This window comes from Bos indicus x Bos taurus, chromosome 3 (genome assembly GCF_003369695.1).
Source record: "Bos indicus x Bos taurus breed Angus x Brahman F1 hybrid chromosome 3, Bos_hybrid_MaternalHap_v2.0, whole genome shotgun sequence".
Classification (NCBI taxonomy): domain Eukaryota; kingdom Metazoa; phylum Chordata; class Mammalia; order Artiodactyla; family Bovidae; genus Bos; species Bos indicus x Bos taurus.
The window spans coordinates 50,121,784-50,149,392 of record NC_040078.1 but is presented as its reverse complement, the minus strand read 5'-3'; the positions used below and the strand labels follow the sequence as shown (position 1 = coordinate 50,149,392).

At 37.0% G+C, this 27,609-nt stretch overlaps 1 protein-coding gene across 6 annotated transcripts in view; it reads left to right on the top strand.

Moving 5' to 3' along the window:
* FNBP1L (formin binding protein 1 like) overlaps positions 1-27,609 on the top strand; it is a 138,775-nt gene that overhangs the window by 75,019 nt on the left and 36,147 nt on the right. For all 6 annotated transcript variants that reach the window (XM_027536468.1, XM_027536472.1, XM_027536466.1 and 3 more), the window contains exons 2-5: positions 328-443; positions 20,936-20,989; positions 22,267-22,414; positions 23,080-23,142. In XM_027536468.1, the coding sequence (XP_027392269.1) occupies positions 328-443; positions 20,936-20,989; positions 22,267-22,414; positions 23,080-23,142 (381 nt within the window). The remainder of the gene's footprint in view (positions 1-327; positions 444-20,935; positions 20,990-22,266; positions 22,415-23,079; positions 23,143-27,609) is intronic.

Genomic DNA, 27,609 nt, shown 5'->3' with positions numbered 1-27,609 from the left:
TCTGAAATTTTAGGGGCATTTTCTGTCTGAACTGGATCTCAAGGAAGGAGTAAGAGTTAATTGCAAAGAGATGATCTGTGGAGGGTGTTGCTTGCACCAGGGGGAACCACATGTGTAAAGATATTTAGGCATAAAAATAGCATGATTTATGCTGAAGAACATATTTCTGTCTGAGTCTTAAAGGATGAGATTGGTGGTGACCAGCAGAAAGAAGAGCCTGAGTTTTTCTTTTCATACATGATTACCTGGACAAATATCAGAAACTGGTTAAAATATTTGTGGATAAAATTTCAGCCTTTTCAGTGTGGTTTTATCTTCCTTTTCTAGGATCAGTTCGACAGCTTAGACAAGCATACACAATGGGGAATTGACTTCTTGGAAAGATATGCCAAATTTGTTAAAGAGAGGATAGAAATTGAACAGAACTATGCGAAACAATTGAGGTAAGTTATATATTTTTTTCAGTTTTCAGAAATGAAATTACACGTTTAAATAGTTAGCTTTAGATAAATGTGATACACTAGGAGTTGAAATCTGTGCTTTTCATCAGAATTAGATTGAATTAGGTAACTGGTTTGTTTTATTTATTTATTTTTAAATTTTATATTATTTTTAAACTTTACAATATTGTATTGGTTTTGCCAAATATCGAAATGAATCTGCCACAGGTATACATGTGTTCCCCATCCTGAACCCTCCTCCCTCCTCCCTCCCCATACCATCCCTCTGGGTCGTCCCAGTGCACCAGCCCCAAGCATCCTGTATCCTGCATCGAACCTGGACTGGCAACTCGTTTCATATATGATATTATACGTATTTCAATGCCATTCTCCCAAATCATCCCACCCTTGCCCTCTCCCACAGAGTCCAAAAGACTGTTCTATACATCTGTGTCTCTTTTGCTGTCTCGTATACAGGGTTATTGTTACCATCTTTCTAAATTCCATATATATGCGTTAGTATACTGTATTGGTGTTTTTCTTTCTGGCTTACTTCACTCTGTATAATAGGCTCCAGTTTCATCCACCTCATTAGAACTGGTTCAAATGTATTCTTTTTAATGGCTGAGTAATACTCCATTGTGTATATGTACCATAGCTTTCTTATCCATTCATCTGCTGATGGACATCTAGGTTGCTTCCATGTCCTGGCTATTATAAACAGTGCTGCGATGAACATTGGGGTACATATGTCTCTTTCAATTCTTGTTTCCTCGGTGTGTATGCCCAGCAGTGGGATTGCTGGATCATAGGGCAGTTCTATTTCCAGTTTTTTAAGGAATCTCCACACTGTTCTCCATAGTGGCTGTACTAGTTTGCATTCCCACCAACAGTGTAAGAGGGTTCCCTTTTCTCCACACCCTCTCCAGCATTTATTGCTTGTAGACTTTTAGGTAATTGGTTTGTTTTAGTGACTGGTTTAATTAAATCATTGCCTAGTATCACAAGGAATATTGGCTGGCTAGATCATGAGCATCTTTCATTCCAGAAAGATACTTAAAATTATACAATCAAGAAGCAAAATTCCTGGAAAAAGAAATAACTTGGTAATATTAATAATTTTGTGCTTTACAGTTTTTTCCCCTGAACTTTTTGCGTTAGTAATCTTTCCAAAACATTGATTTCTCCAGTTTCTCATTTCTTCATAGTTTCTAAGACTTACAAAGTGAGTGTGATGAGCTGTGTTTCTTTCTGTCAAAAAGTAGATGTATATTACTGATAAAAGATTCTGGAAAATGTGTTGGGAGATAAAAATTTTAAAGGGAAAATTTTAATCTTAAAACAAATGGAACTTAAGATTTTATTCAAGCAGAAAATCATTGTTGGACCACAACCTGATAACTAGTTTTGCTGCAGCTTACTCAATAAAAATCGTGTTTGAAGCCTGAAGACTAGAAAACAGTGTAAGGTTCTAGGTAAAGGGGTTAGGATTCTTTATGTTTTATAGTGACAGAAAAATCCAGCCCACAAGGCACACATGAGTAAGGGTCCAAACATAATTTGATCTGTGGGTCAGATGTGTTCAGGCTCCTGTTTCTTGGCTCTTCTTCCCATTGTTGCCTTTATACTTGTTTTATTCAATACCATCCTTTTTACCCAGTAGCCCTAGATTGCATATCTTCATACTCCCACATCCTGGGGAAGAATGATGATATTTGTTGTGCATTTGAGGGGAGGAGATAGGAAGGGAAAGGGGGAAGGAAGAAAGTGAAAGAAAGGAGAGGGAGGAGATGGAAGGAGAGCAGAGTGCAAGCCTGTATCAGCTTCTCTTCTCCAGAAATCACAGCAAAAGTCTCCTTTTGCTGACCCTGGTTAGATTATATGCTTATCCTGAACAGTTCACTGAAGTGAGAATGTTAGATTGATTTATAGCTAATTAATTGCCCAAAAGAAATATAAGGTAGTGGATCACAGGAGGAAGGGAGATTTTGAGTGATAAACTACATATGCCCACCATTTATAGCAGTTTATTCAAGGAGCTGACTGGTTGTGGCCATGAGATAGACTAGTATGATGAATAGGTTACTTATAATGATATACATACTACTGTTTTGACATGTATTAAAATTGTAGCATCATGCTAATTTCTTGATCCATTTGCATCCTATGTTTTTTTAAAAAAAGTAATTTCCATATGGAAATATAACCAAGGAAGCTACAAGTATATTAATAATTGTGATGATATTTTATCTGCCCAAAAGTTTTGACTTGGGAACTTTACTGTGCAAGAATCTGGAAGCATTAAAGGACCTCTGAAAAGTTAAAATAGCAGTAAAAAGAATGTGTTCATGTGTGAACAATGAAAAATTTCCCTCATTTAATTTTTAATTTGATCTCAACTCTAGCACATTGTTTTCTGGTTTTTAAGTATGCCAGTAAAAGTGAAGAGAACAAATGCTACAGACAATAATACAGAGATGTGATTACAGTGTGAAGTGACAACAAAGATTAAAATATTGCAAAAAACAAGATAAAATGTTTCCAGCTTAAAGGTACCTGTCAGTAAGGAAATGATGAAAAATACTGAGGAGTATACAATTTAAACAAGTCAGATATAGCAGCATATTTAAACTTAAAAGGGTGTTCAGTCTGTCAGTGTGAAAAGCAAGCTGTAGAACTGAAGGTACAGCAAGATGTCCTTGCTTACTTGAGGCTGAGTATATAGCTATGTATAAAATTTGTGTGTATTCTTTTTTTTTTTAATTTGTGTGTATTCTGAAGAGATCTAAATGGGATACCCCAAATTGTTTGACCATGGTTACCCCTGGGGAACGAGAGTAGGGGGTGGGAAGGGACAGAACTTATACTTATTACTTGTACTTTTAAATTATTGAAGTTTTTCTAGTGATTATGTAATCTTAAGCAAAGAAGATGACATATTTCAAAGAATATCACCACAAATTTTAAAAGAAAAATTGGTAATTTATAAGGTAAGCTATCAGCAGTATGCTGTATTTAGTTGTCCAGAATAACTTGGGTCTCAAGGGTTTCAGGGTGGCCAAGATTTTAACAGAGTAAAAGACTGTAATCAAACAGCAGACTTGTCTGCCCTTCTATTTTGTGACTGATAATAACAGTTATAATTTTCACTTACTTGCAAAGAGAGATTTTGACAGCACTTCTTTGGAGCAGGAGTGGTTAGAACCCGTGATTACATGGTATGAAAATATACTTTTGTAGTGAGAAAATAGATGCTCTAGTTCAGTGATTTGCATCTTTTTTCTGTCCCAGCAGACTAAAGAAATTTAGTACATGTTCATCCTAACAGTGGTTTTCACTTGCAGTGATTCTCAACAAGAACAGGATTATTGGAAGGTGTTGAGGAATTCTAATAAAGAAGAGTTGGGAGGAGGCTTGTGTAACTTGAAAACCACAACTCCCTTTCCTTTGTCCACATTGATATTTGCTGCTTTGGATGAATACTTAGTAAATAATTGAATTATCAGCTGCTTTTTATAGTGTCTGTTTTGTCCAAAGGGAAGAAGTGTGCCTTGTTTATTTCCTTTTCTTTAATGAGAAAAATTCTTTTGGTTGACTCCCTCCTGTTTTGCTATGGCGGAGGAGGACAACTTCTTTTCATAGTGAGAAGAACTCTTTTTTCCTCCTAAATAATAACTGTATTCAGAATGTTAAATATTTTAAATATACTGCAGGATTAAATTTTGCAATATACTTTTGTAAATATACTATTTATTTGCATAAATTTTCACATGATTTTGGCGCTCCCTCGTTTATTTTCTTCTGTCTTCTATTTGTCTGTTTTGATGGCTTTGGTTTCACTTTATTTAAGTTTTGGTATTCACTTTTGGTAGTGATTTGAGGATGAGAATAAATAAAAAATAAAGCATCTAATTATGTTTGGAGACATAGTTATAAACAGTCCAACCATGTCCATTTTGATGGATAATAAGTGGTGACTATGAATCACTTGGTAGAACTTTCCTTTGTTTGTAGACATAAAAAGTAGAAGTTACTCTAATAAATTTATGCTATTGTATATGTATGACAGAGATTGACTAAATTTTCTTATGTGAAAAACTCTGTGCATAATGGTATGTATTATTTTTGTCTAGTAAAAATAATTACAGCAGTAAGTTCTATCATAGAGATTGCTGTATGAAATTATATTTCTCTATTTCACCCCAGATCATTCCTTTTTGGCTCAAATGTGACAGTGTGGTACTGAAAGAAAAATAGATTGGATGACTAAAAATTACTCTTACCTTAACCGGAACAGAAATCTCTCCAGATTTCTTGGATCTTATTTCTGTTTCTGTACCTTGACAACCATGGCTACATAACTGGTACCTCTAGAGCTGAGTGACTATAAGTTGAATGCATGAATGATTGAATGATCTGTGTTTCAGTTTAGTTTAGAAATTAGGATCTCAATATGCTGACCTTTGAACCATGTGCTGCTTTCTATCCATACTTGAGTTTATGTCATATATTATACATCAGTGTGAAGAGATTGCTCTACTAAGAGCTGTCCCCAATATTTAGGATAGGCTTAGATATAGAACAATGTAAATAAAACCAGTTTCTATTTTCTATTTAGTTTTTATTTTCTCATACTTCTTTATCAGAATTTTCTCTTTCTGTGTTTCTGTTTAGTAACAGAAGAACCTAGGGAGCTCATCTTTTGTGCTGACCTATGGAAAGTAGAGACTACTGTTTGTTTTTGGTCGGCCATTGTTTAACTTTTGACGCTTTTGACTTCCCTGAGTGTTTTTTTTTTTTTTTTTAGAGGATAATTGCTTTACAATGTTGTGTTAGTTTCTGCTGTACAACAGAAAGGCTCATCACCTTAACAAGAATTACAGTCTATTCCTGATTTTTGTATTAAATGTTTTGTTAAATGATGAAGCCAAACCTAATAAATAAAGCATAAAGCTCTTAAGAAAGAAAATAGAGACTTCCTTGGTGGGCCAGTGGCTAAGACTCAGCACTCCCAATGCAGAGGATGTGGGTTTGATCCCTGGTCAGGGAACTAAATCTCACATGCTACAACTAAAAGACCCCACATGTGTCAATTAAAAGACCCTACATGTGACAACGAAGGGCCTGCATGCACCACAACTAAGACCAGGTGCAACCAAATAATATTTTTAAAAAAGAAAATAAGTTCAAACCAGTTGTGTTAAACATTTTGATAGTGAACTTTCCAATGAAAAGGATTTAAAGATCTTCTTTAAACAACTATAAAGAATAAGAAGGTTGTTAATGATGTTGGCTGTATAGATCACTTAGTTAATCTCTTAGCTTTTTCATAATACCTTTAATATTTTTATTTCTAAGTTATTTGTAGCCATTTGAATTGTGTGGCAGTGTCTAAAATGAGATATAATGTTTATTTTATCATCCTAATGTTTAAAATATGGTCACATCAGATAAATTAAGCTGTTTATTTGAATCTAGGACTATGTTGTATAGTTCTTCAAGAATCTAATATTTAGAGGGAAAACAAGTTATCAACTTGCAGAAGAAAATTTCTCTGAAAAGTGTAATACTTAATTAAATATGGGGCAATCTGTTCCTTCCTCGGTCTAAATTGAGCAAATAAAATAATTTTTCTCTTTTCTGTCTTCAACATACCAGAAAATACTCTTCTGAAAGATTTGCAGTTGCCTAGAAATCACATTGTTATGCCTATTGCATCCTAAATAGTAATGAATTGTTGAATATGTTCTTTGAGTATAGAGTATGAAGCTGATAATATAGATACAGAATACAGAGCCCCATTCACATCTTACGACCTGTGTATCCTTGACATGGTAAAGATAAAGCAAAAGTAGGAACTGGCATTTTTAAGAAATAAGATACTTTGTTCACTTTAATATCCATTGAAACTTGCTTGAATTTCTTCTCCTAGGGCCTTCAGGCGTAAATTCTTTCTTTAAATTTAAATTTATTTATTTTAATTGGAGGCTAATTACTTTACAATATTGTATTGGTTTTGCCATACATCAACATGAACCCACCACAGGCATACACGTGTTCCCCATCCTAAACCCTACTCCCACCTCCCTCCCGTACCATCCCTCTGGGTCATCCCAGTGCACTAGCCCCAAGCATCCTGAATCCTGCATCGAACCTGGACTGGCGATTCGTTTCTTATATGATATTATACATGTTTCAATGCCATTCTCCCAAATCATCCCACCCTTGCCCTCTCCCACAGAGTCCAAAAGACTGTTCTATACATCTGTGTCTCTTTTGCTCTCTCACATACAGGGTTATCGTTACCATCTTTCTAAATTCCATATATATGCGTTAGTATATATATGTAGTATTGGTGTAGTATAGTATTGGTGTTTTTCTTTTTGGCTTACTTCACTCTGTATAATAGGCTCCAGTTTCATCCACCTCATTAGAACTGATTCAAATGTATTCTTTTTAATGGCTGAGTAATACTCAATTGTGTATATGTACCACAGCTTTCTTATCTATTCATCTGTTGATGGACATCTAGGTTGCTTCCATGTCCTGGCTATTATAAACAGTGCTGCAGTGAACATTGGGGTACATGTGTCTCTTTCAGTTCTGGTTTCCTCAGTGTGTATGCCCAGCAGTGAGATTGCTGGATCATAATGCAGTTCTATTTCCAGTTTTTTAAGGAATCTCCATGCTGTTCTCTGTAGTGGCTGTACTAGTTTGCATTCCCACCAACAGTGTAAGAGGGTTCCCTTTTCTTCACAGCCTCTCCAGCATTTATTGCTTGTAGACTTTTGGATAGCAGCCATTCTGACTGGCATGAAATAGTACCTCATTGTGGTTTTGATTTGCATTTCTCTGATAATGAGTGATGTTGAGCATCTTTTCATGTGTTTGTTAGCCATCTGTATGTCTTTTATGGAGAAATGTCTATTTAGTTCTTTGGCCCATTTTTTGATTGGGTCATTTATTTTTCTGGAATTGAGCTGCAGGAGTTGCTTGTATATTTTTGAGATTAGTTGTTTGTCAGTTGCTTCATTTGCTATTATTTTCTCCCATTCCGAAGGCTGTCTTTTCACCTTGCTTATAGTTTCCTTTGTTGTGCAGAAGCTTTTAATTTTAATTAGGTCCCATTTGTTTATTTTTGCTTTTATTTCCAGTATTCTGGGAGGTGGGTCATAGAGGATCCTGCTGTGATTTATGTCAGGAGACTATTTTGCCTATGTTCTCCTCTAGGAGTTTTATAGTTTCTGGTCTTACGTTTAGATCTTTAATCCATTTTGAGTTTATTTTTGTGTATGGTGTTAGAAAGTGTTCTAGTTTCATTCTTTTACAAGTGGTTGACCAATTTTCCCAGCACCACTTGTTAAAGAGATTGTCTTTAATCCATTCTATATTCTTGCCTCCTTTGTCAAAGATAAGGTGTCCATAGGTGCGTGCATTTATCTCTGGGCTTTCTACTTGTTCCATTGATCTATATTTCTGTCTTTGTGCCAGTACCATACTGTCTTGATGACTGTGGCCTTGTAGTAGAGCCTGAAGTCAGGCAGGTTGATTCCCCCAGTTCCATTCTTCTTTCTCAAGATTGCTTTGGCTATTCGAGGTTTTCTGTATTTTCATACAAACTGTGAAATTATTTGTTCTAGCTCTGTGAAAAATACCATTGGTAGCTTGATAGGGATTGCATTGAATCTATAGATTGCTTTGGGTAGTATACTCATTTTCACTATATTGATTCTTCCAATCCATGAACATGGTATATTTCTCCCTCTATTAGTGTCCTCTTTAATTTCTTTCACCACTGTTTTATAGTTTTCTATAAATAGGTCTTTAGTTTCTTTAGGTAGATATATTCCTAAGTATTTTATTCTTTTCGTCACAATGGTGAATGGAATTGTTTCCTTAATTTCTCTTTCTATTTTCTCATAATTAGTGTATAGGAATGCAGGGGATTTCTGTGTGTTGATTTTATATCCTGCAACTTTACTATATTCATTGCTTAGCTCTAGTAGTTTTCTGGTGGAGTCTTTAGGGTTTTCTACGTAGAGGATCATGTCATCTGCAAACAGTGAGAGTTTTACTTTTTCTTTTCCAATTTGGATTCCTTTTATTTCTTTTTCTGCTCTGATTGCTGTGGCCAAAACTTCCAAAACTATGTTGAATAGTAATGGTGAAAGTGGGCACCCTTGTCTTGTTCCTGACTTTAGAGGGAATGCTTTCAATTTTTCACCATTGAGGATAATGTTTGCTGTGGGTTTGTCATATATAGCTTTTATTATGTTGAGGTATGTTCCTTCTATTCCTGCTTTCTGAAGAGTTTTTATCATAAATGGATGTTGAATTTTGTCAAAGGCTTTCTCTGCATCTATCGAGATAATCATATGGCTTTTATTTTTCAGTTTGTTAATGTGGTGTATTACATTGATTGATTTGTGGCTATTGAAGAATCCTTGCATCCCTGGGATAAAGCTCACTTGGTCATGGTGTATGATCTTTTTAATGTGTTGTTGGATTCTGATTGCTAGAATTTTGTTAAGGATTTTTGCATCTATGTTCATCAGTGATAAAAAAAAATTGAAATCATTTCAAGCATCTTTTCTGACCACAATGCAGTAAGATTAAATCTCAATTACAGGAGAAAAACTATTAAAAATTCCAGCATATGGAGGCTGAATAACACGCTGCTGAATAACCAACAAATCACAGAAGAAATCAAAAAAGAAATCAAAATATCCATAGAAATGAATGAAAATGAAAACACAACAACCCAAAACCTGTGGGACACTGTAAAAGCAGTGCTAAGGGGAAAGTTCATAGCAATACAGGCATACCTCAAGAAACAAGAAAAAAGTCAAATAAATAACCTAACTCTACACCTAAAGCAACTAGAAAAGGAAAAAATGAAGAACCCCAGGGTTAGTGGAAGGAAAGAAAAAATTAGGGCAGAAATAAATGCAAAAGAAACAGAAGAGACCATAGCAAAAATCAACAAAGCCAAAAGCTGGTTATTTGAAAGGATAAATAAAATTGACAAACCATGAACTAGACTCATCAAGAAACAAAGGGACAAAAATCAAATCAATAAAATTAGAAATGAAAATGGAGAGATCACAACAGACAACACAGAAATACAAAGGATCATAAGAGACTAGTATCAACAATTATATGCCAATAAAATGGACAACGTGGAAGAAATGGACAAATTCTTAGAAAAGTACAACTTTTCAAAACTGAACCAGGAAGAAATAGAAAATCTGTAACAGACCCATCACAAGCATGGAAATTGAAAATGTAATCAGAAATCTTCCAGCAAACAAAAGCCCAGGTCCATACAGCTTCACAGCTGAATTCTACCAAAAATTTAGAGAAGAGCTAACACCTATCCTACTCAAACTCTTCTAGAAAATTGCAGAGGAAGGTAAACTTCCAAACTCATTCTGTGAGGCCACCATCACCCTAATAAAAACCTGACAAAGATGCCAGGCATAAATTCTTAAGTCCTCTTATTTATTCTTAATTTATTTTACAATCTGCCACCAGTAGAGGTATATTGAGAACGAAGCATGTCCTTTAAAAAACAAATGCAGTATTCAGAATTTGTCTAATACCACTTGTACCTAATGTGAAATTTACTGTTTTAATCATTTCTAAGTGTATATTTCAGCTGTGTTAAGTATATTCATCCTTCTGTGATCAATCCTTAGAACTTAATCATCTTGAGAAACTGAAACTCTGTGTATTAACTCTCCATTTTCCCCTTCTTCTAGGCCCTGGCAATTCCACTTTCTGTTTCTGTGAAATTGACTACTCTAGGTACTGTATAAGTAAAATCATACAGTATTTGTTCTTTGGGGGATGGGTTTATTTCACTTCTATTGTTCAGTCGCTAAATTGTGTACATCTCCTTGCAACCTCATGGACTGCAGCATGCCAGACTTCCCTTCCTTCCCTCATGGACTGCAGCACGCCAGGGAAAGATGGATAGAGATCCATCACTGTCTCTTGGAGTTTGCTGAAACTCATGTCCATTGAGACATACATGATGACATACAGTCATCTCATCCTCTGTCACCCCCGTCTCCTCCTGCCCTCAGTCTTTCCCAGCATCAGGGTCTTTTCCAGTGAGTTGGCTCTTCGTGTCAGGTGGCCAAAGTATTTGAGCTTCAGCATCAGTCCTTCTAATGAGTATTCAGGGTTGCTTTACTTTAGGATTGACTGGTTTAGTCTCCTTGATGTCCAGGGAACTCTCAAGAGTCTTCTCTAGCACCACAGTTCAAAAGCATCAGTTCTTTGGCACTCAGCCTTCTTTATGGTCCAAGTCTCACATCTGTACATGACTACTGAAAAAACCATAACTTTGTACGGACCTTTGTTGGCAAAGTGATGTCTCTGCTGCTTTTTAATATGCTCTCTAGGCTTATCATAACTTTCTTCCAAAGAGCAAGCGTCTTTTAATTTCATGGCTACGGTCACCATCCACAGTGATTCTGGAGCCCAAGAAAATAAAATCTGTCACTGTTTCCACTTTTTCCCTATCTATTTGCCTTGAAGTGATGGGACCAGATGCCATGATCTTAGTTTTTTGAATGTTGAGTTTTAAGCCAGCTTTTTCACTCTCCTCTTTCACTTTCATTAAGAGGCTCTTTAGTTCCTCTTCACATTCTGCCATTAGAGTGGTGTCATCTGTATAGCTGAGGTTGTTGATATTTTTCCTAACAGCCTTGATTCCAGCTTGTGATTCATCCAGCCTGGCATTTCAAATGATGTACCCTGGGTGGAAGTTAAATAAGCAGGGTGACCGTATACAGCCTTGACATACTCCTTTCCTGATTTTGAACCAGTCTGTGCTTCCATGTCTGGTTCTAACCAGGTTGCTTCTTGACCTGCATACAGGTTTCTCAGGAGGCAGGTAAGGTGGTCTAGTATTCCCATCTCTTTAAGAATTTCCCACAGTTTATTTCACTTAGCACAATGTTTTAAGGGTTTATCCGTGTTGGGAAGTATATCAGAATTTCCTTCCTTTTTAAGATTGAATATTATTCCATTGTATGGATAGTACCACATTCTCTTTATCCATTTATCTGTTGATAAGCATTTGGGTTTTTTCCACCTGTTTGGTATTGTGAATAGTGATTCTATGAGCATGGTGTCCAAATATCTGATTCCCTACTTTTAATTCTTTGTGTGTATACCTAGAAGAGGAATTGCTAGATCATATAGTAATTCTGTGTTTAATTTTTTGAGGAGTACCATACTGTTTTTTGCAGTGGGTGATCTAGTTTGCATCCCTACCAGTATGCAAGGGTTCTAATTTCTCTACATCCTTACCAGTGCTTATTATTTTCTGGATGATTCCTTCCTTACTACCTTCCTATACTCCTTCCAGCCTTCCTTCCTCCCTTTTTCCCTTTCTCCCTGCCTGTCTTTTTCTCCATCCACCTGCCCTTTTTGGCTTCTTTTTGTGTGTTGGCTTTATTCTTTCAGTGCAGACTGACTTTTTTGCTGCACATGGCAAGAAACATACTCACCAATTAAGTTTTATGTTTGAGAGATTCAAATCTCATTCTGGCCTCAAAGTTCTGGTACAAAACGTTTTCCATCTCTGGATCACTTAACTGAGACCCTCAAATAAGGTCATCTTTGTTAATCTGGCAACTCTTAAGCATGATAACTGTTAGAGGGAGGGAAATTAAGACAAAAGATACTAGTCAGTCTCAGATATCTAATACTACCCTTTTGCCAGAAGAAATACGAAGTTGGTACAAAAGTTACTGCAGTTTTACATTGTTGAACTTTGCCATTTGATACTAGAATACATTCTTAAATAAATGTTGGTATTATATATCACTTTAATACACTTTTCTTGCATTATGTTTTTTTGCTAATGACTTATTGCTGTTTTATATTTATTTTAGATTAGGGAAATGATGTTAGACAAAAAGCAAATTCAAGAGATTTTTTTTTTGAGTTCAAAATGGGTTATAAAGCAGTAGAGACAATTTGCAACATCAACAGCACATTTGGCCCAGGAACTGCTAACAAACGTTTATACAGGAAAATGGTAGTTCAAGAAGTTTGGCAAAGGAGATGAGAGCTTTTAAGATGAGGAGTGCTATGGCCAGCCATCAGAAGTTGACAGTGACCGATTGAAAACAATCATCAAAGCTGATCCTCTTAAAACTACATGAGAAGTTGCGAAAGAACTCAGTGTTGACCATGCTATGGTCGTTTGGCATTTGAAGCAAATTGGAATAGTGATAAAGTTCAGTAACCAGATGCCTCATGAGCTGACCACAAATGAAAAAAATCATCGTTTTGAAGTGTCATCTTCTCTTATTCTGTGCAACAACAACAATCCATTTCTCAATTGGATTGTGATGTGCAACAAAGTGGATTTTCTATGACAACTGGCAATGACAAACTCGAGGTTGGAGCGAGAAGAGGCTCCAAAGCACCTCCCAAAGCCAGACTTGCTCAAAAAAAGGTCATGGTCACTGGTGGTCTGCTGCCATTCTGATCCATTACAACTTTCTGAATCCTGGTGGAACCATTATATCTGAGAAGAATGCTCAGCAGATTGATGAGATGCACTGAAAACTGCAACGCCTACAGCCAGCATTGAAGAATTGGCCCAGTAGAATGGGCCCAGTTCTTCTCCACGACAATGCCCGACTGCATGTCAGAGAACCAGCTCTTAAAAAGTTGAGCAAATTTGGTTATGAAGTTTTGCCTCATCCACCATATTCACCTGACCTCTCGCAAAGCAACTACCACTTCTTCAAGCATCTCAACACTTTTTGCAGGCAAAACTCTTCCATAACCAGAAGGAGGCAGAAAATGCTTTCCAAGAGTTCACTGAGTCTTGATGCATGGATTTTTATGCTACAGGAATAAACAAACTTCTTTCTCATTGGCAAAAATGTGTTGATTATAATGGCTCCTATTTTGATTAATAAAGATGTGTTTGAGCCTGAAAAAGAGAAAGTCGATCAGTCGTGTCCCACTCTTTGCAACCCCATGGACTAAACAGTTCATAGAATTATCTAGGCCAGAATACTGGAGTGGGTAGCCGTTCCCTTCTCCAGGGAATCTTCCCAACCCAGGGATCGAACCCAGGTCTCCCGCATTGCAGGCAGATTCTTTGCCACAAAGGAAGCCCAAAAATACTGGAGTGGGTAGCCTAACCCTTCGCCAGCAGATCTTCCTGACCCAGGAATTAAACTGGGGTATCCTGCATTGCAGATGTATTCTTTACCAATTGAGCTATCAGGGAAGCTCAGTTTGAGTGTTTGAGGCTAGTTATAATGATTTAAAATTCATGGTCTGAAGCTGCAGTTACTTTCTACCAACCTGATAGTATGATTTGTTCACCCTTTACAAATGATATGGTATTTATCACCTGTTAAACAGCAATTGGAACTTGTTTTTGTTAGTTGCTCAGTCCTGTCTGACCCTTTGCAACCCCGTGGACTGCAGCATGCCAGGCTTCCCTGTCCCACACTATCTCCCAGAGTTTGCTCAAATTCATGTTCATCGAATCAGTGATGCCTTCCAGCCATCTCATCCTCTGTCATCCTCTTCTCCTGCCTTCAGTCTTTCCTAGCATCAGGGTCTTTTCCAATAAGTCAACTCTTTGTATCAGGGAGCCAAAGAATTGGAGCTTCAGCATCTGTCCTTCCAGTGGATATTCAGGATTTCCTTTAGGATTGACTGGTTTGATCTTGTTGTCTAGGGGACTCTCAAGAGTCTCTTCTCCAGCACCACAACTGAAAGCATCAATTCTTCGGTGCTGAGCCTTCTTTATGGTCCAACTCTCACATCTGTACATGACTACTGGAAAAACCATAGCTTTGACTATATGCACCTGTAGGCAAAGTGATGTCTCTGCTTTTTAATATGCCATCTAGGTTTGTCATAGATTTTCTTCCAAGGAGCAAGTGTTGTTTAATTTCATGGCTGCAAGTCACCATCTGCAGTGATTCTGTAGCCCATGAAAATAAAGTCTGTCACTATTTGCATTTTTCGCCATCTGTTTGCCATGAAGTGATGAGAACGGATACCATGGTCTAAGTTTTTTGAATGTTGAGTTTTAAGCCAGCTTTTTCACTCTTCTCTTTCACTTTTATCAAGAGTCTCTTTAGTTTCTCTTTGTTTTCTGCCGTTAGGATGGTGTCATGGGCATATCTGAGGTTATTGATATTTCTCCCGGCAATCTTGATTCCAGCTTGAGCTTTATCCAGCCCCACATTTTGCATGATGTACTCTGCATATAAGTTAAAATTAGCATGGTGACAATATACAGCCTTGACATACTCCTTTCCCAATTTGGAACCAGGCCGTTGTTCCATATCTGGTTCTAACTGTTGCTTCTTGACCTGCATCAGGTTTTGCAGGAGGCAGATAAGGTGGTCTGATATTCCCATATTCAAGAATTCTCCACAGTTTGTTTTGATCCACATAGTCAAAGACTTTAGCTTAGTCTGTGAAGCAGAAGTAGATGTTTATCTGGAATTCCCTTGCTTTTTCTATGATCCAACAGATGTTGTCAATTTGATCTCTGGTTCCTCTGCCTTTTCTTAATCCAAGTTGTACATCTGGAAGTTCTCAGTTCACATACTGTTGAAGCCTGCCTTGAAGGATTTTGAGCATTACCTTGCTAGAATGTGAAATGAGTGCAGTTGTGTGGTAGTTTGAACATTGTTTGGCATTGCCCTTCTTTGGAATTGGGATGAAAACTGACCTTTTCCAGTCCTGTGGTCGCTGCTGAGTTTTCCAAATTTGCTGGCATATTGAGTGCAGCACTTGCACAGCATCATCTTTTAGGATTTGAAAGAGCTCAGCTGGAATTCCATCACCTCCATTAGCTTTGTTGTAGTGATGCTTCCTAAGACCCACTTGACTTCAGACTCCAGGGTGTCTGGTTCTAGGTGAGTGATCACACCATTGTCGTTATCCAGGTCATTAAGACCTTTTTTGTACAGTTTTTTGTATTCTTGCCGCCTCCTCTTAATCTCTTCTGTTCTGTTAGGTCCTTACCATTTCTGTCCTTTATTGTGCCTATCTTTGCATGAAATGTTCCCTTGGTATCTCTTAATTTTCTTGAAGAGGTCTCTAGTCTTTCCCATTCTGTTGTTTTCCTCTGTTTCTTTGCATGGCACACTTAGGAAGGCTTTCTTATCTCTCCTTGCTATTCTTTGGAACTCTGCATTCAGATGGGTATATCTTTCCTTTTCTCTTTACCCTTCGCTTTTCTTTTCTCAGCTATTTGTAAGGCCTCCTCAGACAGCCATTTTGCTTTTTTGCATTTCTTTTTCTCGGGGATGGTTTTGATTACCCCCTTCTGTACAGTGTTACAGACCTCCATTATAGTGCTTCACACACTCTGTCTCAGATCTAATCCTTTGAATCTATTTGTCACTTCCACTGTAAAATCATAAAGGATTTGATTTAGGTCATACCTGAGTGACCTAGTGGTTTTCCCTACTTTCTTCAATTTAAGTATGAATTTTGCGATAAGGAGCTGATCTGAGCCACAGTCAGCTCCAGGTCTTGTTTTTGCTGACTGTACGGCTTATCCATCTTCAGCTGCAAAGAATATAATCAGTCTGATTTTGGTATTGACCATCTGGTGATGTCCATGTGTTGAGTTATCTCTTGTGTTGTTGGAAGAGAATGTTTGCTATGACCAGTGTGTTCTCTTGGCAAAACTTTGTTAGCCTTTGCACCGCTTCATTTTATTCCAAGGCCATACTTTCCTGTTACTCCAGATATCTCTTGACTTCCTACTTTTGCATTCTAGACCCCTGTGATGAAAAGGACATCTTTGTTTGGTGTTAGTTCTAGAAGGTCTTTTAGGTCTTCATAGAACTGTTTAACTTCAGCTTCTTCTGCATCAGTGATTGGGACATAGACTTGGATTACTGGATATTGAATGGTTTGCCTTGGAAAGGCAAAAAAACTGAGATCATTCTGTCCTTTTTGAGATTGCATCCAAGAACTGCATATTGGACTCTCTTGTTGAGTATGAGGGCTACTCCATTTCTTTTAAGGGATTCTTGCCCACAGTAGTAGATATAGTGGTCATCTGAATTAAATCCACCCATTCCCGTCAGTTTTAGTTCACTGATTCCTAAAATGTCAGTGTTCACTCTTGCCATCTCCTGTTTGACCACTTCCAATTTACCTTGATTAATGGACCTAACATTCCAGGTTCCAATGGAATATTGAATTAAAACTCAGAGCCTCTCAGATGTTGAAACATTAAAAATGTAAAAGTGATTTATGTGCCTTAAACATTTTTTTTACATTTTACTACTTTCAGAACTGTGAAATGCAGTTTAAATAAAAGTGAATTAATGTTTTTAGAAATTATTTGGAAAGCTTATAATTTTCACTGAAGTTCAACTATAAACATGACAAAACTAGAATGGATAAATATTAAAATCCAGAATTTAAATATAAGTTAAGTAGTATGATATATTTAATACCACATAGAATATATAGGGAATACTGTAATTTTTAGAGAAGCCCATTAAATTTAGAAGCCTTCTCAGACTACTGAAAAGTATTAGTTTTTCTGTATCCGTGATGCATGATCCTAAGGTACTGAGAAAACATGAATGAAAGACACATGCATCAAAGCAAAGTAGTAGCTTATCTATGACATCTATTATAACATATATCTGTATAAACCTTTAATTCCTGATTTATAACACAATACTCAAAACATGTGTTACATATAAAAACTACTTTTCATAATTGGTTGTTTGGAGAGTCTCTGAATTTAGAAGAATGGGAAATTTTTTTCATAAACAGCCTAGGGAAACTGACACTAAGGGCAGATTTTTAGAAAATTTTTATTTTATATTGGAGTATAGTTGATTAACAATGTTGTATTAGTTTCAAGTGTACAGCACAGTGATTCAGTTACACATACAAATGTATCCATTCTTTTCCTTTTCCATTTAGTTTATTACAGAGTATTGAGCTGAGTTCCCTGTACTATAAAGTAGGTACTTATTGGCTATCTATTTTAAATATAGCATTGTGTACCTGTCAATCTCAAACTCCCAATCTATCCCACCCCCTCCCTTTTCTCTCCTGGTAACTATAAGTTTTTCTCTTAAGTCTGTGACTCTGTGTCTGTTTTGTAAAGAAGTCTTTTGTAATAAGCGATATCATATTATATATGTCTTTCTTTGTCCTCCTTTTAGTATGATAATCTTCAGGTCTATCCATGTTGCTACAACTGGCATTATTTCATTATTTTTAATGGCTGAATAATACTCTGGGGGGGGGTGTATAAACTTTATCCATTCATCTGTCGGTGGATATTTAGGTTGCTTCCATGCCTTAGCTATTGTAAACAGTGCTGCAGAGAACATTGAGGTGCATGTATTCGTTCAAACCATGTTCTTCTCTGGATATATGCTCAGGAGTGGGATTGCTATATCATATGGTAGCTCAGTTTTCAGTTTCTTAAGGAACCATACTGTTCTCCATAGTAACTGCACCAATTTACATTCTCACTAACAGTGTCGGAGAGTTCTAAGGGCAGACTTCTTGAGAGAGATTAATTGCCTAAAGTATTTTTAGTTTAGGAGCAACGTGTATGTTTTACCCTTACATACTTAATGTAAGCCAGAGATTTATTTGACCTAATAAGCGTATTATGTTAAAAATTCAAAGCAGGGATTTGTAGGACTTAGTAACCAATCACACCTTGGAATGAATTTTTGCTGACTTCAGACTGTTTTCTTAGAAAGCCCAACTGAGATCAGATGCTTTGAGGAATATCTTTTTTTTGCGGGGATAAATTCTCTTGGTATCCTTTTATCATACTTTTTTTTTTAATTAGAAAAATTGTAATACATTAAATATGAATCACTTCTCAGTCCCCCTCCCTAGAAATATTAGTAATTTGTTGTGTCGTCATCTCCTAGCAGAAGTTTTGATTTAGTGGACTACAAGAACATTTTGAATTATGCTATAGTTTCTCTAATGGCAGGGTTCACTTGGATGGAGTCTTTATTGTCTTATATATGGTTTCTAAGGGCTTTACTGGTCCTTGGGAAGAGTTGCCTGTAGGTGGGTAACTTTTACAGAAGAGATGCAAGAGCAATTATAAAAAATTGCTGAGTTTTAAGCCCGCATGCTCAAAAGGTAAACGTATTATTACTTTCTTCTTCCCCTTCCCTCTTGTGGTATAGGTGCTCTTCCCCAGAAGCTAGAGATCAAATTAGTGTTGTTTAGGCTATGTTTAAAGTATGAGTATCTTAAGACTTTAGTGTTAATGTCTGTGGCAGTAGCCATAGTCTTTCAAGTGTCAGAAGCCCAAATTATATTGGTTTAAGCAAAGAAAAAAATGTATGGCTTATGTAACTGAAAAGTTTAGGGATCTGGGTACTCAGAAAAATAAGAATTTCTTTTTCTCCTGATTTTTCTATCCTCTCTGTTGATATAATTCCCAAGTAGCCTCTTTAGGGTTGTGTCCTATCAATTTAACTTTAGAATAAAGAGAACATATTGATAAACAACAAGGACCTACTTACTGTGTAGCATAGGGAACTCAGTGCTATATTCTATAATAATCTAAATGGTAAAAGAATTTGAATGAGAATAGATACATTTAAAGTTATAACTGGGCTTCCCTGGTGGCTCAGATGTAAAAGACTCTGCCTGCAGTGTCAAGAGACCTGGGTTCGATCCCTGGGTCAGGAAGATCCCCTGGAGAAAGAAATGGTAACTGAATCACTTTGCTCTGCACCTGAAACTAAAACCACATTGTTAATCAACTGCACTCCAATATAAAATAAAAATTTTAAAAGAGAACATCTCTTACCAAGAATTTCAGGAGAAATTTTAGGATTGACTTTGGCATGGATTTATGGATCTGAAAGTGTTCCTGTGGGACTTCCCTCATGGTCCAGTGGTTAAGACTGTGCTTCCACTGCAGCAGGCCTAGGTTCAATCCCTGGTGGGGGGAACTAAGATCCCACATGCCATAGGATGTGGCCAAAAAAAGAAAAAGGTGTTCCTGAACTGTTACATGTGGCCAGCACACCACAACTACATAGGCATGACAATAGAGGAGCTGTAGTTTAGGATATACTCAGTTGTACTAGAATAATAACTCCCAAATCTCATGGGCTAAGCAGAAAAAGCTTATTTCTTGCTCATGCAGTCAGCCACAAGGCTAGGTGATAATGCTCTAGTAGTCCATGTGGTAACTGAAGAATTCATATTATTTTCATCTTTATCTTAACATGAAACTTCCACAGTTGCTTCTGCAGAGAATGAGGAAGTCCGAGGTATGAGCCATAAAGCTTTAGCTTGGTATTTACACAAAAGTTACAGCCCATTATACAGAATTAGCCACAACTGGAAGTGGGCTGGAAAATGTATGAAATAACAAGGTTTTTTTGGTGAGCAGAAATGTGTCTGCTACAAACTGTTACAGAATAAAATAGCATAGTAAGTGATGTAGGTATGCAAAGACAGTGTGTTGATTATAACCTGTAATTCTAAATAATGCTTAAAATGCTGATATACAAAAAACTGTTCACAATTTGACACTACTTGCTCTTTGGAATGTTCTTTGCCCAAATTTGACTTGTTTTTGTTTAAAGTAATTTATGGATTCATGGTTTAAAACACTGACTTTAAAAGTAATTTCTGGAATGCAATCAATTTATAGGTTGGAGACTGTAGTTATAACCATAATACCATACATTAATCAATTACCTCATAATTGCTAATTTCCATGAATATTATAGTTTCAGTTTCAATTCAGTTTAGTCTCTCAGTCGTGTCCGACTCTGCAACCCCATGAATCGCAGCACGCCAGGCCTCCCTGTTCATCACCATATCCCGGAGTTCACTCAAACTCACATCCGTCGAGTCGGTGATGCCATCCAGCCGTCTCATCCTCTGTAGTATATCTCAAATTATTTGTGATAACGGACTAGATTCTTTTAAAGTGTCTACTGATGCTTTTATAAAATACAAAAAGTTTTGAATACTTGAAAAATGATGTAAAAAGAGACATGAAATGCCCTACATTTTTTGCTGTTGGATTCAACATTTATAAAATTACTCTCAACTTCTGTACTTAGCTTGTTGTGGATCGGTAATGAAGAGGAAGTGGACTTTTACTTAGTCTATGGATCATGTTTTGAGGAGCATGCTATAAAGGACTGTGGTTAGTGCTTTGCAAATACTGTCTCCTTTAATTCTCATATATGGGGTAGAGGTTACTGTTACCATCATTTATAGAAAACAGGGCATAGAGAGGGGTTTTATGTGACCCATGTAGTCCAGTTTGACTCCAGAGTCCGTGTGCTTGTCTGCCTCTGATTTTGCAGAGATGAAATGATGATCATGTTACTGTGTTAATTACTTTACATCATTAAATTCTTGGTTTAATGAAATTGGAGACTTTTAGAATGTAAGTCAATTTCGACAACAGCATTTTTAACAAATTTTAAAAAATCTTCCTGTAGAAATCTGGTTAAGAAGTACTGTCCCAAACGTTCCTCCAAAGATGAAGAGCCAAGGTAAATTATATACCTATTTATTATTGCTTATGAAAATTTAAAAGAGTATATTTTTGTTATTTAGTAAAATAAATATTATACTATTAGCTTTTTATAAAAATTTTAACAAGATTTGTATCATAATAAAAAATTATGTTTATGACAGAGGAAAGTACTATTTTTTCTTATGAGAATGCATATTTCAGTGGGCTTGATGATAGCTTTTTAGGATAGTTGATGTATGAGTTCTAAGTAATAGGTGGATTGGGACTCCACTTGAATGAATGTAGTCTCCAGAAGAGAAGGGTATTTTTTTCCATACTTTATTTTGTAGTTGTCAGCTTGTTAGATTCTTGATTTTTCTTTTACAAATAGTAAAACAATTTAGCTGGTTGGGTTAAAGGGGTAATGAAAAGGAATAGGTTTTCAGAGTAATTTTGGAACTCTGAATAAATGTTTAGGGATTGCCTACAAGCTTTCTGGCATTCTTACACACGGGGATACGTGGATGGTTGTAAAATGCAGAAACAAAAAGAAACTGGATGGTTGTAAAATGCAGAAACAAAGACTAAACTTAAAACAACTTTGTGTATGATTGTCAGTTATTTAGAGGAGTCTTTGGTTTAGTGTTAATGGAGTCCTGTCTGAGCTGTGTGCCTTCAGCTTACATAAGAGCGTTCTGGCAGTGTATTCAAGTAGATCTATACATTTTAATAGAGTTATTTTCTTTGTCTCTCTCCTTCCCTCCACACACATTTTTTTACCCTTATTTCTGCCCCTTCTTACCCTCTGTGGTGCCAACCAAAGTGGCACCTCACTTCCATTCAGGATGTGGGCAGGCATACAGGCAGCTGTGTCCAGAGCTGATAGCAAAATTGTTTGTAGATCACCCATCGAGATGCATTTGAGTGGTATGATTGGCAGGTTCTGTCCTGGAGAGCAAGCACATCATCTCTGCAACAGGCTCAGCTGCCAAGCCTAGGAATCCAACCAAGTTCATTCCCAAGCTCAGGCCAGTCAGTTGGCAACGTAAGAGATTCCAGTATGCCAAAAGAGCCTGCAGGTAGTATTCTTATTATTTTTTGACCCCCAAATCCTTTTATTGATAAATTATGACTACCTGGAAATATATAAACATGTAGAACTTGAGCTTAAGGCAGAGCTTAATTTAGAGCTAGTAGCTGAGATTTAGGATGCATATGTTAAAATTGGTTAAGTGTCAGGTTTGATCTGTATCTCACAAAAATATTTGTAATGAGAATAAAAATAAATTTTGCCATTTTTAATGTTTTTGTCAGGTTTACTTCGTGTATAGCCTTTTTTAACATCCTTAACGAGTTAAATGACTATGCAGGACAGCGAGAAGTAGTAGCAGAAGAAATGGCCCACAGAGTTTATGGTGAATTAATGAGATATGCTCATGATCTGAAAACTGAAAGAAAAATGGTAATTTTCTTGTCATTTTTATACAGTTATAATAGCATATAATGTTTTCACAGAAATGAAGTAATTACTTTGCCTTTTAAAATTATGTATGTTCATTCAGCATGAACTGGTTTTCTATTTCACTACATTTTTTCTAGCTTAAATTATCTCAAGACATTCTTGCTAATTTGTGATCATTTTGGATTTAAGACTGAGGTTTGGTAAACTCTAGCCAGCATGCCAACTCTAGCTTACTGCCTGTTTTTGTTTCCTAGTTAGCATGAGCTCAGAATGGTTTTTACATTTTTAGATAGTTACTTACATATTGCGGGTGGCCACTTTTGCATTACATTAGCAGAGTTGAATATTTGCAAGAGACCACGTGGTTTCCGACACCTAAAATATTTATCTGACCCATTATAAAAAACTTTTTCTACCCCTATTCTCTATAATCATGTATTTTTCTAGAGATTATATGTCTTAAAAATTATATTTGAAGTATTTAAATAATATTCTAGGAAATGCATTTTAGAGAGTTTTTGTCTTCCTGAGTCTTGATAAAGTTACATAATTAGGACCTTGAAAGTAAATTAAGTGAAAAGTCTTTTGGGAGAGGCCTTTAGACTTTAATTGGTGTTTAAATGTAATTTTAAAATTTGTGTTTTTTTGGTTGTTATCACCTTTAGCATCTTCAAGAGGGACGAAAAGCTCAGCAATACCTCGACATGTGTTGGAAACAGATGGATAATGTGAGTTATGATGTTTTCATGTTTGACATAAATTTTCGTAGACTGATTTAGCCCTGAATTCTCTTATGTGTGTTCGTGCTCAGTTGCTCGTTGGTGTCCAACTCTTTGCAACCCCATGGACTGGAGCCTGTCAGGCTCCTCTGTCCTTGAAATTTTTCATGCAGGAATACTCGAGTGGGTTGCCATTTCGTACTTGAGGAAATCTTCCCGCCCCAAGAAACAAACCCATGTCTCCTGTCATTGGCAGGCAGAGTCTTTACTACTGTGTCACCTGGGAAGCCAAGTTCTCTTGTTTCTTATCTATTTGAGTTTAATATTTCTCATTGTAGTAGTATTCTTAATTTGACACTGATGTAAATAGAGAATGTGAGATCAGTGTGTCCATTTTCCTTTTTTTTTTCCCCTGTATGGTTCTGTACTTTGTAACAACTCTGTAATCTTCAGGTATTTGTAGACATTTAGGAAGATTCTTTTTGTCTTTGCAGTTGTTATTGTAAAGTATTGGTAGAGGATAGAAATAATAAGGAAATAGTGATATATCTTAGAAGACCATTTGACTGAGACAAAGAGAACCTGGGTTCTAGTTCGCCTTTCCCTTAGCATCTGATTTTTTTCATGACTTCATCTTTAGTAAATGAAAAATGAAGACAGCAGACTAGATAATATAAAATGTTTCTTCCAGTTCACTGGATCTCTAATAATGTAAATGTAAGATTCTAATCAGTGCTGATTGAGAATTCTTAGGTATATTAGTAGTCTGTTTTGGTTTTTGTTTTGATTTTATTTCTGATTGGTTGCAGCAAGACTTTAAGGGACTGTTTACATTTATTAAATTTAAAATTGCCTTAACTAGCATCCTTAGTACTGCCACCTAATGAGTGTGTATGTGTGTGTGTCTTTCATTTGCACAAAATAACAAACTCCTACACTCAGGAGTTATTGGTTCCTTTAAAGACTGGAGTTGACACAAATCATTCCTGTTGATATGTGCTGATTTACCTTTAGAATAATTGTTACTAAGCATAGTTGTAAGAGTCATAAGAAAGCATCAAAAAATGTAGGAGAGATTTAAGACATTGACAGTATTATGAAATAAAGGTGAGTTCAGCTCAACTCAGGTATATTGAAGATACCCACAATATGTATTGAGTTTGATACAAAAGCAAATATGATAATGATCTTGTTTTTGTGGAACCTACAGTATAGCGAGAGACACACAAATACAATTTTTGTGTAATATGGAGAAATATATGCAGGATTCATTTTCTAGTCCCATGTCTTCATGTCTAATCAAGGAAATGAAATTGTAAAATGTCTAACACATTTGAAATAATTGACAGGAGATTTAAAGAGCTAGCAGGGGTAGGTTGAATTAGTGATGGAGTATTGAATATTGAGGGAAAAAAATTGACAGTTGTTATTGCTGGGAGAAATATCAATAACCTCAGATATGCAGATGACATCACCCTTATGGCAGAAAGTGAAGAGGAACTCAAAAGCCTCTTGATGAAAGTGAAAGTGGAGAGGGAAAAAGTTGGCTTAAAGCTCAACATTCAGAAAACGAAGACCATGGCATCTGGTCCCATCACTTCATGGGAAATAGATGGGGAAACAGTGGAAACAGTGTCAGACTTTATTTTTCTGGGCTCCAAAATCGCTGCAGATGGTGACTGCAGCCATGAAATTAAAAGATGCTTGCTCCTTGGAAGGAAAGTTATGACCAACATGGATTGCATATTCAAAAGCAGAGACATTACTTTGCCAACAAAGGTTCGTCTAGTCAAGGCTATGGTTTTTCCAGTGGTCATGTATGGATGTGAGAGTTGGACTGTGAAGAAGGCTGAGTGCCGAAGAATTGATGCCTTTGAACTGTGGTGTTGGAGAAGACTCTTGAGAGTCCCTTGGACTGCGAGGAGATCCAACCAGTCCATTCTGAAGGAGATCAGCCCTGGGATTCCTTTGGAAGGAATGATGCTGAAGCTGAAACTCCAGTACTTTGGCCACCTCATGCGAAGAGTTGACTCATTGGAAAAGACTCTGATGCTGGGAGGGCTTGGGGGCAGGAGGAGAAGGGGACGACAGAGGATGAGATGGCTGGATGGCATCACTGACTCGATGGACGTGAGTCTGAGTGAATTCTGGGAGTTGGTGATGGACAGGGAGGACTGGCATGCTGCGATTCATGGGGTCGCAAAGAGTCAGACACGACTGAGCGGCTGATCTGATCTGAAGACACTATAAAAGTACTTTTGTGTATATGCATTGCCTCAGATTATACCAAAATTGGTAGCTATAGCTGTTCAATTTGAAAACACATCTCTGAACTGAGTTTCAGATAATTCAGTGTGAAATGTAATCTTCACAGGAAAGTGACATTCCGCATTTTATGCATATTCAGATATATTTATGCTTTGAATACATTTTAAGTATCATTTGATGTCTCATACTAATCAAAATAGTGCATTTTAAAGTTTTTATAAGAAATTTCTTACATCAAATTTTTAAATTTGATGTAACTTACAGGTATTCCTGGTACTAGCTATAAGGTCAGCTGAGCTAACTCAGACATCTTTTGGCTCCAGAGGCATGCATGCTCATTCTCTTCAGTATTGTCCATCTCTTTGCAACCCTATAGACGGTGGCCCGATAGACTCCTCTGTCCATGGGGATTCTCCAGGCAAGAATATTGGAGTGGGTTGCCACTCCCTCCTCCAAGGATCTTCCTGACCCAGGGATTGAACCTGTGTCTCTTGGCAGGTGGGTTCTTTACCACTAGTGCCACCTGGGAAGCACTTGGTTACAAATACCTAGATATAACAGCTAAAATATTTTTTATTGTATGTTAAGCTCAGCAGCAAGCTCTTACCTGAAAGAAAGGGAAATCTCTTAACTGCTGGAAGCTAAGGATAATCTAAAAGCCAGAGCAATAGGTGTAAGAGGTGATACAATGGCATTTGAAAAGTGATTCCAGAGGTGTTGGGGTATGGTTTACAGGACCTTGCTAAGGGCTTGGTATTTAGTACTCACAAAAGGACAGAGTTTAGGTTTTTAGCTCTATGTGAAGAGTTGGAACTGAAATCCCTGTATAAAGTTTGAATCTTTGAAGGGTTAAACCTTTAGTGAAAAGTGGCAGGAACTCTGGACAGGCCAAGGGAGACAACAGAGAACCTTGTCTCTATCTGAAGGTCAAGGAGTGGGAGGTAACCTGTGAGAAGGTTAAACCTTTTGACCTTGTAGTTAATGAGATTTGCACTATCTGAATAGTTTTGTAATGCCCAAGACAAAAAATTGACCTTGTAACTGGTTAGGTAAACAGAAAATGTTGACATCCTGTGCTTTCTTCTTAGTAATTCTCAGAATACAGGTAGCAAGGTATATGTTTTCCAGACAAGAAGTTGGAAGAATTTCCTCTGTGGAATTTAATTAGGTTTAGAGGAAAAGACTTAAAGATACAGGCACCATGGTTTCTCCAAGGAAACTCCAAAGCTAACTTAAAGCCAGTTAGCTTTTCAAATAAGAAGAGCAGATTGGCAGAAATCTCCAGACATAAACAGCAAAGTATACAGGGGGGAAAAAAAAAAGCAACTTTGAAGAAACAGTGACTATGAAAGGAAATAGAAATTAAAAATGAAAAGCAAACAAGCCAAACACCCAGAACTATTATTAACATTTTTCATAGGGAATAGAGAAATGATTACATCCCTGAAATAGGAACAAGATACTATTAAGAAAGGAACATACAAAGAACAAAAAAGAACTTTATGAAAAGCTGACTGGAAAGAATGAAATTGAAAAAGTCTTCAGTTCAGTTCAGTCGCTCAGTCGTGTCCGATTCTTTGCGACACCATGAATTGCAGCACGCCAGGCCTCCCTGTCCATCACTAACTCCCGGAGTTCACTCAGACTCACGTCCATCGAGTCAGTGATGCCATCCAGCCATCTCATCCTCTGTCGTCCCCTTCTCCTCCTGCCCCCAAGCCCTCCCAGCATCAGAGTCTTTTTCCAATGAGTCAACTCTTCGCATGAGGTAGCCAAAGTACCAGAGCTTCAGCTTCAGCATCATTCCCTCCAAAGAAATCCCAGGGCTGGTCTCCTTCAGAATGGACTGGTTGGATCTCCTCGCAGTCCAAGGGACTCCCAAGAGTCTTCTCCAACACCACAGTTCAAAGGCATCAATTCTTCGGCACTCAGCCTTCTTCACAGTCCAACTCTCACATCCATACATGACCACTGGAAAAACCATAGCCTTGACTAGATGGACCTTTGTTGGCAAAGTAATGTCTCTGCTTTTCAATATGCTATCTAGGTTGGTCATAACTTTCCTTCCAAGGAGTAAGCGTCTTTTAATTTCATGGCTGCAATCACCATCTGTAGTGATTTTGGAGCCCAGAAAAATAAAGTCTGACACTGTTTCCACTGTTTCCCCATCTACTTCCCATGAAGTGGTGGGACCAGGTGCCATGATCT